Below are 10,341 nucleotides of genomic sequence, written 5' to 3'. Positions count from 1 at the left end.
GATGGATCCGGCATCCAAGGCCGATTGTGGAGAATTCCAGATTTCTACCACCCTTTGTGAGTGAAAAAATGCTTCTTGATTTGACTCTTAAATGGCCTGGTTCTAATTTTAAGGCTGTACCCCCTCTTTTTGGATTCCCCACCAGAGGAAAATAGCTTCTCTGTAGCTACCCTATTGAATCATCTTAAATGCCTCAATCAACTCACCCCACAATCTTCTAAGCTCGAGGGAATACAATCCAAGTTTACGCAGCCTTTCCTCGTAACTTAACCCTTTTAGGTCTGGTAACCTTCTGGTGAACCTGCGCTCCAGGGCTAATATATCTTTCCCGAGATGTGATGCCCAAAATTGAACGCAGTCTTCAGATAGGGTCTGACTTAATGTGAAACTAAGGTAGTTTTACCAACATAATCAGGCCAACCTGATCCCTGTGACAAGCAAATTACACTGAAGCTCGCAGAGCCAATGTGGAACCTCGGTGTCTTGTTTGGCTCAACTTTCCTTTAAATCTCACATCAGGCCTTGACCATTCAGCTATTCCCTACCACCAGTACATTGTCCCACCTCTCAGGCCGCCAAGTACCTCATCCACACATTCATCACATCTAGGCTCGACTACGCCAACTCCCTACTCGTCAATTTCCCCTCTCTTCCCTCCAGAAGCTGCAGCCCATGTCCCCTCCCGCACCAGGCTCCGTGACCCCATCACCCCCACCCTCACCCGGCACCACTGGCTCCCCATCCCTCAGAGGATAGAGTTCAACAACAAGAAATTACATCTGTTTAGCGCCTTTCACGTCAAGAGGACGTCCTAAGGCGCATGAATGATCCTCGTCCTCACTTTAAAGCCCTCCATGGCCTTGCTCTGCCCTAACTCTGTGATCTCCTGTAGCTTTGTAGTGCAAGCGAGAGGGCCCAGGTTCGATTCCCGGGTGGAGCAAAACTGTAGGCAAGTTTCCTTACTCCACATTTCTCTGTTTACCTAGCAATAAGTAGAAACATGGATATTAGTCGATTGGCGGATCACTTTCCGGGGGTAATAATCCCTCCCAAAAATATAATTTGATCGCTCAATCCATGGCTGTTTGTAGGACACTGCAGTGTGCAATTGGCTGCCGAGTTTCGCCCACAAAATATACTGTCACTACACTTTACAGTATATTCTGAGAAGCGCTTCGAGACGTCTGCAAGAATTATTATATAAATGTAAATGATATAAATGTATATAAAATATTGTGTATATATGTGTGTGTGGATGTCTGGGGGATTGGTTACTTTGATCGCAATAAGAACTTGATAAAAGTGAGAATTGTGGTTATAAGTGAAGCCTGTGACCCCCTCCTTCCCCCCAATAAACGCTCAGTAGAGTCGGGAGAAACGTTCACACTGATGGAAGTTTTATTCACGGGGATGGCACTCTGCACACAGCTAGGAAGCAACATAAGGACACGGTACAAGGCAGGAGCCAGCATAGGGCAGACAGGAATCTGAGGCACACAACTTTACCCTGTCGAGTGCCCAGCTGGATCTGGGTAAAGTCCTGACAGTGAAATGCCCAGGTAGCCACTTGTCACATCAGCTTCCCTTTGTATAAAATAACTGGCTGAAATGATCGGTATTTTACGGCACTGTCAGTGAGCCTGAATAACAAGCAAGGTCGCCAACCGTAGGGCTGATAGAGGGGCTTCTCTTACCACAGGGGTGCTTCCCTCATCAGGGGGAGGGGTTCCAACCTCAAAATCCTGAGTCCTAACTTATCCCAAACTCTCTCACATCGAGGCCTGTTACACAAACGAACCTCCACCCCTCCCCCTCCCTAATGGGGGGTTGGGGGGGGGGGCGCGGTTGCTGTATAAAGGTAAGTTGTTGTCAATAGCACATTGAGAGACCTCGGTGGGGGGGCGAGCGTTGGGTGGGGGGGCAAATTGACCAAAGCAACAGCAACAACAACTCACACTAGTAGAACGCCTTTCACATCCCAAAGCAGTGCCTAACTGCCCCGCCCATCCTGCCAAAATCTTCGCCCTCTCCTTCGAGGCTCTCCATGGCCTTGCTCCTTCCTACATCTGTGACCTGCTGATCCCATATCAGTCTGTCCGCACCCTTCGCTCAGCAGACTCTGGCCTGCTCCATGACCACCAGCAGCGATCAGGCCTTCAGCCTGTTTGACTCCACCCTTGGAACTCAACCCCACTGTCCCTTCGTCTCGCTCCCTCCCTCCCTCGCCTCCTTCACGGGCCGTCTCAATTTCCCCCTCTTCGATCACCCTCCTACTCTCTGCCCTCCACCCCTCCTGATCCCAAGCCCCTTCTCGGGTCCAAATCCCTAACTGTCCTCTCCACGTGAAAGACGCTGTGTAAATGTCATTTGTTGTTGCTGTCACACATGCTATCAGTTAATTGTGGCATTAGGCCGTTGGAACATCTGTGTACCGAGTTCCCACAGGGAGGGGGACGGGGACGATTAAAGAGAAACATTAATGTCCAGGCACCTTATATCCACAGGAGAGTAAGCGAGGCTGAGAGACACTGGGCAAAGACAGCTCAGACACAGAGCAAAGCTGTTGTTCCCCCTCTCGGAGATGCAGGGCTGTCTGGGAGGTATTTGTGCGTAAGGACGGGCCCCTCCCTTGTCAGTGATAAAACGTACAACGTGGAACAGTCTTGGGGGGTGGGGGGGGGGGGGGTGCTGATAGGGAGCTTCTGGAGGGGGAACAGAGCTGGTCTGTGGGAGAGGGTGAGCAGGTACACAACAATATTAACAGTGACACCATCTGCACAATGACACAATGATAGCCCAGTGCTGAACCCAGCCCAGTCTCAGTGTGACAGGGCAGTGTGGGGGGGTGGGCAGTGTGAGGATGTGGGGGGGCAGTGAGGGTGGGCAATGGGGGGGAGCAACAACAACAAAATTACATTCGTATAGCACCAAGGGGGTATTGTGGGGGGGGGGGGGGGGAGTGAGCAGGGGTGCAGGGGTGCAGTGTGGTGGGGGTAGTGTGGGGGGCAATGAAGGGAGTCCAGTGAGTGGAGGCAGTGTGGGGGGGGGGGGGGGGGGGGGCAGAGAGTCTGTGTGGCTGGTTAGGTGTTCCTCACGCCCATGGCCTGCTCCAGCTCCTGTCTCCGCTGCTGAATCTGTGCCGAGGACAGAGACAAGTTACATCACAGACACTGGCGAGCCACCCCCCGCCCTGCCCTGGTAACTATCCTGCACACTCCGGGGGTCCCCAAGCCTGGCTCTCGCCAACCTGAGCCTAACGCTCTCGCAGCACGATGTGTCCCTCCAGAGAGAGGGAGCGCATTTCATTCCAGACACAGAGAGATTTCCATATGTAGGTGGAATAGTGTGGTCCCAGCGCGGAGCTGCCCAGAGTGGTCCCAGCGCGGAGCTGCCCAGAGTGGTCCCAGCGCGGAGCTGACTAGCGTACAGCATCCCAGAGTGAGGTCTCAGGCGATGGTGTGTCAGACACCAGCTCAGTGTGGTTCCATCCGCCACTCGCTCTGTTTGCAATGTTTTCTGAGCTCAGGCCCCAGTGTCCTGGCTCTGACTATCAGACTGACACGCACTCACCTTGCAGTAGAAATATCTGCTGACGGCCTCCTGGGACCAGGGCTGCTGGAAGAAGTCTGCCCTTCGCTCCTCCTCCGGGTTCCCCACCACGTCTGTCATTATCTGGCACAACATCCACAGAATCAATGTGGTCCCAGCGCAGGCCTGCCCAGAGTGGTCCCAGCGCGGAGCTGCCCAGAGCGGAGCTGCCCGGAGTGGGCCCAGCTCGGAGCTGCCCAGAGCGGAGCTGCCCGGAGTGGGCCCAGCGCGGAGCTGCCCAGAGTGGTCCCAGCGCGGAGCTGCCCAGAGTGGAGCTGCCCGGAGTGGGCCCAGCGCGGAGCTGCCCAGAGTGGGCCCAGCGCGGAACTGCTCAGAGTGGTCCCAGCGCGGAGCTGCCCAGAGCGGAGCTGCCCGGAGTGGGCCCAGCGCGGAGCTGCTCAGAGTGGGCCCAGCGCGGAGCTGCTCAGAGTGGGCCCAGGGCGGAGCTGCTCAGAGTGGGCCCAGCGCGGAGCTGCTCAGAGTGGGCCCAGCGCGGAGCTGCCCAGAGTGGTCCCAGCGCGGAGCTGCTCAGAGTGGGCCCAGCGCGGAGCTGCCCAGTGTGGTCCCAGCGCAGAGCTGCTCAGAGTGGGCCCTGGGTTCCCAGCGCGGAACTGCCCGGTGTGGTCCCAGGGCGGAGCTGCCCGGTGTGGTCCCAGGGCGGAGCTGCCCGGTGTGGTCCCAGGGCGGAGCTGCCCACTGTGGTCCCAGGGCGGAGCTGCCCGCTGTGGTCCCAGGGCGGAGCTGCCCGGTGTGGTCCCAGCGCGGAGCTGCCTAGTGTTTAGTCAGGAGAGACATGGTTTACCTTGAGGTCCCGGCTCTGGGATTTGAGCCAATCCTGGATATAAACCCTCGGGTCCCGGGAGAAACTCAGCATAAAATCTCTCTGTATCTTCAGCTGGTTAATAGACTCGATCGTCTCGTGGATCTGAGGAGAAACACACGGTGACAGTCACTACTGTGTCTCTAATCCCCAAACACTAGCCCCAACCTCACCCTGACCCAGACATTGACCCTCGACCCCGACATTGACCCCGACGCAGAAGTTGACCCTCGACCCCGACCTTGACTCTCGACCCCGACATTGGCACCCGACCCCGACATTGACACCCGACCCCGACATTGACACCCGACCCCGACATTGACACCCGACCCCGACATTGTCTCAGACCCCAATATTAACCCACCAACCCTGACCTTGTTGTCAAGGGCAGCGATCTCCTGCTGATTGGCTGTGGACAGAAGGAAGCTGCTCATCTGGCTTTTCAGGGGGTCGTCAACCTCCACGTCAATGTCATAGCACGCTGTCTTCTTCTGGTCATTGGGGTCCACACTGCGAGTGAGAGAGAGAGGGAGGCACTGAGTGAGAGAGCGCGGCGGAGGGACACCAGAGTGGCGGGGGGGGGGGGGGCATGGACACTGTGTGCGTATGTGGGTACACGGACACTATGTGCGTGGGGTGGGGGGGAGGAACATGTACCTGATGAGGTGGTTGATGATGATGGGGTCGGGGGGCAGCAGTAGGTTGGTTAGTCTCTGTGGCATCTCGGAGAATTTTAATCGTGGACAATCAAAGATCTGCAGTGAGAAACTTGTCATAGATTGTCTGAAAGCCCCCCCACAACATATACCCCCAACCACACAGCCCGCTCTCCCCCTCCCCACACAGCCCGCTCTCCCCCTCCCCACACAGGTCTCTCTCCCCCTCCCACACAGGTCTCTCTCCCCCTCCCACACAGATCCCCACTCCCACACAAGATACTAACCCCACCCTCTTCCCACCTACCTCTTGGGGGGAAATGGGGTCAAAGGAGAGTGGGGAAGGGGAAGTGGTAGTGGCCATGGTGGCAGGAAGTGTAGATGGTCTGGGGGGGGCGAAGGGGACATAGTGGAGGAATGCATTCTTTGACATGAAGAAATCTGGGCCCTCCTTGCACTTGGTGTTTGAGGTGAGGATGGAGGCAGTTTGAGGGGGTGCGCAGAGGAGGTGATGGATGGTGGAGAACAGTGCCTCTGGGTTGTTTTTGGTCTCCAAAATGGTTTTGGAGTAAAAAAAAAAACAATTTTGGCCTGTGAGAGGGAGAGGCGATGGGTGCGGTGTGATCCTCTAGCCATAGCATCAATTTGTGCCATCTGTGCTCGAGGGTCCAGCTCTGGGTTTTGAGTTAGTAAATGAGCAAATGTTTTGACTCACATAGTTAGTGTGTGGAATGGTGAGGGCTGGAAGCAGTGACCGAGGAAAGACGGAAGTAGAGACATACTAAACAAACAACAGTCCCCCCCCCCCCCCCCCCAACCCAGTACCAGCTTCCTCTGCTGGTATCAAGATTCAATGACAACTTTTAAGAGAGTAGATAATTATTTGGGGAGGACAGGTTTGCAGGGCTGTGGGGAGAGCGCGGGGCAGTGGGATTGACTTGGAATCTCTTTTGAAAGAGCCGGGACAGACACGATGGGCCGAATGGCCTCCTTCTGTGCTGTATAATTCTATGATATATTGCCCCCTGCTGGTACCTGCTGGTACCTATTGTCCCTGCTGGTACCTGTTGGAAGTACTTGTCACAGCTCACGTACTCCTTGTCGTGGGAGTCCTGGAGTTTGTTGGTTTTGATGTATTGCCACAGAGCCTGGACGATGGCCGAGCGCGTCTGTGTGTGGATCCCCAGCAGCCTGGCCATGCGAGGGTCCAGCTTAAACTGCGGCGGCTACAGCCAGTCACACGTCAGAGAGTCAGCCCAACACCCCCCACCCAACCACAAGCCCCCCCCCCCGCCCCGGACCCCCCACTCCCAAAGCCCCACCCACCCCCAACCCCACAACCCCCCACTCCGAGAACCCCCCCAAGCCCCACCCATCCCGAGACCCCCGAATTCCCCAACCCAGACCCCCCCACTCCCAAAGCCCCACCCCCAGTGCCCCCGCCGCCCGCCCTGAGACCCCCCAACCACCCACTCCCAACCCACAAACGGCCCACAACCTCAAACCACCCACCCTCCCACCTGGCCCCTGCACCCCCACCCCCCGGCTGACCTGGTAGTCCAGCATGAGCAGTAGGGTGCAGCGCACGCTCACGTCTCCGGGACGTTTGACCTGAAAGCCGTCCGTCTCCTGTGTTGTGGGCGTCCGGTGCCACTTCAGGAATATTCATAAAACAAAAAGTAATCATGTGATGTGTCACCGTAGTAACCGGCACCATCGCCACAGCATCCGTTGCCGTCACCGTAGCAACCCTCGTCACGGCCGGGCAACCGGCACCGTGGTAACCGGCCCCATCACCGAAGCAACCCTCGCCAATATCAACCGTCACCGTAGCGACCATCACTGCCAGGCAACCGTCACCATCGCCAAAGCAACCTTCACCCTATCAACCGTCACCATAGCAACCGTCACCATCACCAAAGCAACCTTCACCATATCAACCGTCACCATAGCAACCGTCACCATCGCCAAAGCAACCTTCACCATATCAACCGTCACCATGGCAACCATTACCACCACCATAGCAACCACCACCACACGGCAACCATCCCAGCCTTGCAACGGTCACTGTCACAGCAGCCGCCACCCCAGGGCACAGTCACTGCACCTCCGCCGCGACTCCTACCCACGAGACCTTCATCATTGTCCGCTCACTCCGCTCAGTAGGCTCCGGCCTCTGCTCCACTTACCCGCTCACCCACCATCGGGGGGCGGACCTTCAGCCTCTCTGCCCCCACCGTTTGCACTTCCATCATGTCCCTTGGCCTCGCTCCCTGCCTTCTCTCCTTCAAGGCACGTCTCAATACCCTCCTCTTTGACCACACATTCGGTCATCCTCCCACTCCACCACCGCCGCTCCCCCCAAATCCAACCTCCAACTCAGGTGCAAACCCTCAACCGTCCATCCCCGCGGGACTTCCTCCTGATGTGAAAGGCACTGTGTAAATGTAAATATTGTAATCGTTGCATTTGATATCAGGTCTCAAAGCCCTTCACAGGATATACTGTAAAGTGAACTGACTCGATATTTTGTGGGCGAAAAGCGGCAGCCGATTGTGCACAGCGTCGTCCCACAAACAGTCGTGGACCGAGGGACCAAATTATTACTTTTTCAGACTTTCTTTTGGAGGGTTTATTACCACTGGAAAAGCGATCAGCCGATCGACTAACAACCGTATTTCTACTTACTGCTCGGTCAACATTGGCATCGGGAGTAAACGTTTCCCCCTGTCTGGGAATCGAACCCAGGTCCTCTCGCTTGAGAGGCGAGCGCTCTCATCACCGCCCTACAGGACCTCACACCGTATTGTCACCGCATGACGACCATCACCATTACCGCACAGCTCGATTCCCACCCTGTTAGTGAGTTACCGGCTTGGGTTAGCGGGTTGCCAACGGTTACCAGGGTGAGATTAAGTGGATCACCTCGACCAGATGGTTGTCGGGGCCATACAGCTCCTTGTCCAGCTCGATCACCAGGCTCTTGAAGAACGATGAGAATTTACGTTTCTGTTTCCCCGTCTGGAGAAGAGGGACTGGATCAGACCCAACAACAACCAACTATAGCGTTCCTTCATACAAGGGAGTGTCCTGGAGCGCGTCACAGTGGGCTGGGGGGTATTTGGGATGGGCTGGGGGAGGGGATATTTGGGATGGGCTGAGGGAGGGGGTATTTTGGATGGGCTGGGGGGAGGGGGTATTTTGGATGGGCTGGGAGAGGTATTTGGGATGGGCTGGGGGGGCTATTTAGGATTGGCTGGAGGGGCTATTTGGGATGGGGTGGGAGGGGTATTTGGGATGGGAGGGGCATTTGGGAGGGGCTGGGAGGGGTATTTGGGAGGGGCTGGGAGGGGTATTTGGGAGGGGCTGGGAGGGGTATTTGGGAGGGGCTGGGAGGGGTATTTGGGAGGGGCTGGGACACTCACATCCTCGAGCAGTTTGCCCTCCACTCGCAGCTCCCAGGAGGCGATGCTGCCGTCAGTATCCTCGGCTTCGGGCCGGGCCGGGTTGAAGGTGTTGGAGATATACAGACGCAACTTTCTCTTTTGCTACCGGAAAATCAGAGAGAAAATCTAACTGGAGTTGAGAGGTCAACAGTCTGTGAACACACAGCACCGTACGCGCTCACTGTACGCACGGCACTGCCTCCCGCCATATTGCCCACTCTCACCCACACTGCCCACTCACTGCCAACCCGCACTCACACAGCCCACCCACTGTCCCCCCCACTGCCCACCTGCACTGCCCATTCTTACCTTCATGGGTCTCTTCAGGGCCTCCTGGATGTCCACCCGCTTCCTCATGATGGTTTGGTCCAGTTTCCTCTCAAACGCCAAGAGATCCATGTAAGCTTGAGACTCGGGCACCAGCTCCCGGATCTGCCACAAACACAACCTCAGCACAGCAGCGTACAGGCCCCAAAACACTGCCTCAGTACAGCAGTGCAGGCCAGTGTACAGGACAAATACACCAGTGCGGGACAAATGCACGAGTCCGGGTCAAATCATCTCAACACCTTCCTCTTTGCCCACGTGTTCAGGCACCTTCCCTCCCATCAACCCCCACCCTTCTTGACTCCAGCCCCCAGCTGGGTGACATCAGGCGCAAACCCTTCACTGTCCAGCGCCTTGGGACGTCCTCCCGATATGAAAGGCAATCTGTGGTTGTTTGTTGTTATTACGCCAGCCCGGGCAGCGCTTGGAGCCGGGAGTGTAGCAGGGACTCACTCACTCATGCACGCACTCACTCACCCGCTGAGGCAGGATCTTATCCGCCATCTTTCTTCTCTTCGCACTAAAAATAACAGAAAACGTCAAAGCAGCATCAATAATAATCCTTGCATTGGATACAGCGCCTTATTATGTCTTCGAGATGTGTCAAAGTGCTTCACAGAATATCTAGTAAAACGTAGTGACTGTATGTCTTGTGGGCAAAACAAGGCAGGCAATTGTACACAACAACATCCCAGAAACAAGTCGTGGATTGAGTAACCACATTTTTTAAAATAACCCCCCACCAGGTAACATGTGTCCCCCCACACCCCCCCGCCCCCCAACACACAGCCACGTACCTGCGGGCTCGAGCCTGGACACCAGTCTGAACCTGCTGAGGAGCTGGCCGCTTCCGTGACTGCTCCATCACCACCTGGGGGAGGCCTGGCCGCACAGGGGGGCTGCCTCCGTACGGGGGTCCTGGGGGGCCCATAGGCGAACCCTGAGGAGCCATCCGGCCACCTGCCGGAATTCCAGGTCGCTACGGGAGACAGCGTGCAAGTATATCACTCACCACCCACCTCAGCCACCCACTCACTCACTCACCCACCCACTCACTCACTCACTCACTCACTCACCTCCCATCTCACTCAAATACCACCCATCTCATCCACTTACTCACCACCCATCTCACCCATCTTAAATCTCACCCACCCACCCACCAATCGCACCCACCCCACCCAACAACCTCTCACGCCCACCCATCTCACCCATTCATCCATCTCACCCACCCATTCACTCACTCATTCATTCACTCACTCAACTCACTCGCTCACCCAACACACTGACTCACAACCCAAGGTGCAATGCCAAGATGCTGGACAGTCAAGGTTTTGCAAGCAAGTTGGGGGTTAGGACCAGGAGGGGTGGAGGGAGCGGAGGGTGGGGGTAGGAGGGTGACCGAAAGCACTATTGAAGAGGAATGTCTTGGGATGGGCCTTGAAGGAGGCCAGGGAGGTGGCGAGGCAAACGGACTGTGGGATGGAGTTCCAAAGGGTGGAGGAAG

At 56.2% G+C, this 10,341-nt stretch overlaps 1 protein-coding gene across 2 annotated transcripts; it reads right to left on the bottom strand.

Annotated features, from left to right (window-relative positions):
• Positions 1-3,060: 3,060 nt before the first annotated feature.
• smarcd3b (SWI/SNF related, matrix associated, actin dependent regulator of chromatin, subfamily d, member 3b) lies at positions 3,061-9,816 on the bottom strand (the record flags this gene model as incomplete). 2 transcript variants are annotated; one of them, XM_042331991.1, is given in 12 exon segments in its annotated part: positions 3,061-3,134; positions 3,571-3,672; positions 4,391-4,513; positions 4,783-4,918; positions 5,066-5,163; positions 6,129-6,290; positions 6,616-6,720; positions 7,990-8,085; positions 8,490-8,612; positions 8,820-8,942; positions 9,315-9,357; positions 9,635-9,816. In XM_042331991.1, coding segments are annotated over 12 exon segments (1,347 nt in total), but the record flags the coding sequence as incomplete, so codon positions are not given.
• Positions 9,817-10,341: the final 525 nt, after the last annotated feature.

Source organism: Callorhinchus milii, unplaced genomic scaffold (genome assembly GCF_018977255.1).
Source record: "Callorhinchus milii isolate IMCB2004 unplaced genomic scaffold, IMCB_Cmil_1.0 Scaffold2, whole genome shotgun sequence".
Classification (NCBI taxonomy): domain Eukaryota; kingdom Metazoa; phylum Chordata; class Chondrichthyes; order Chimaeriformes; family Callorhinchidae; genus Callorhinchus; species Callorhinchus milii.
The sequence above is the reverse complement of the archived record's forward strand: the minus strand, read 5'-3'. Positions and strand labels throughout refer to the sequence as shown.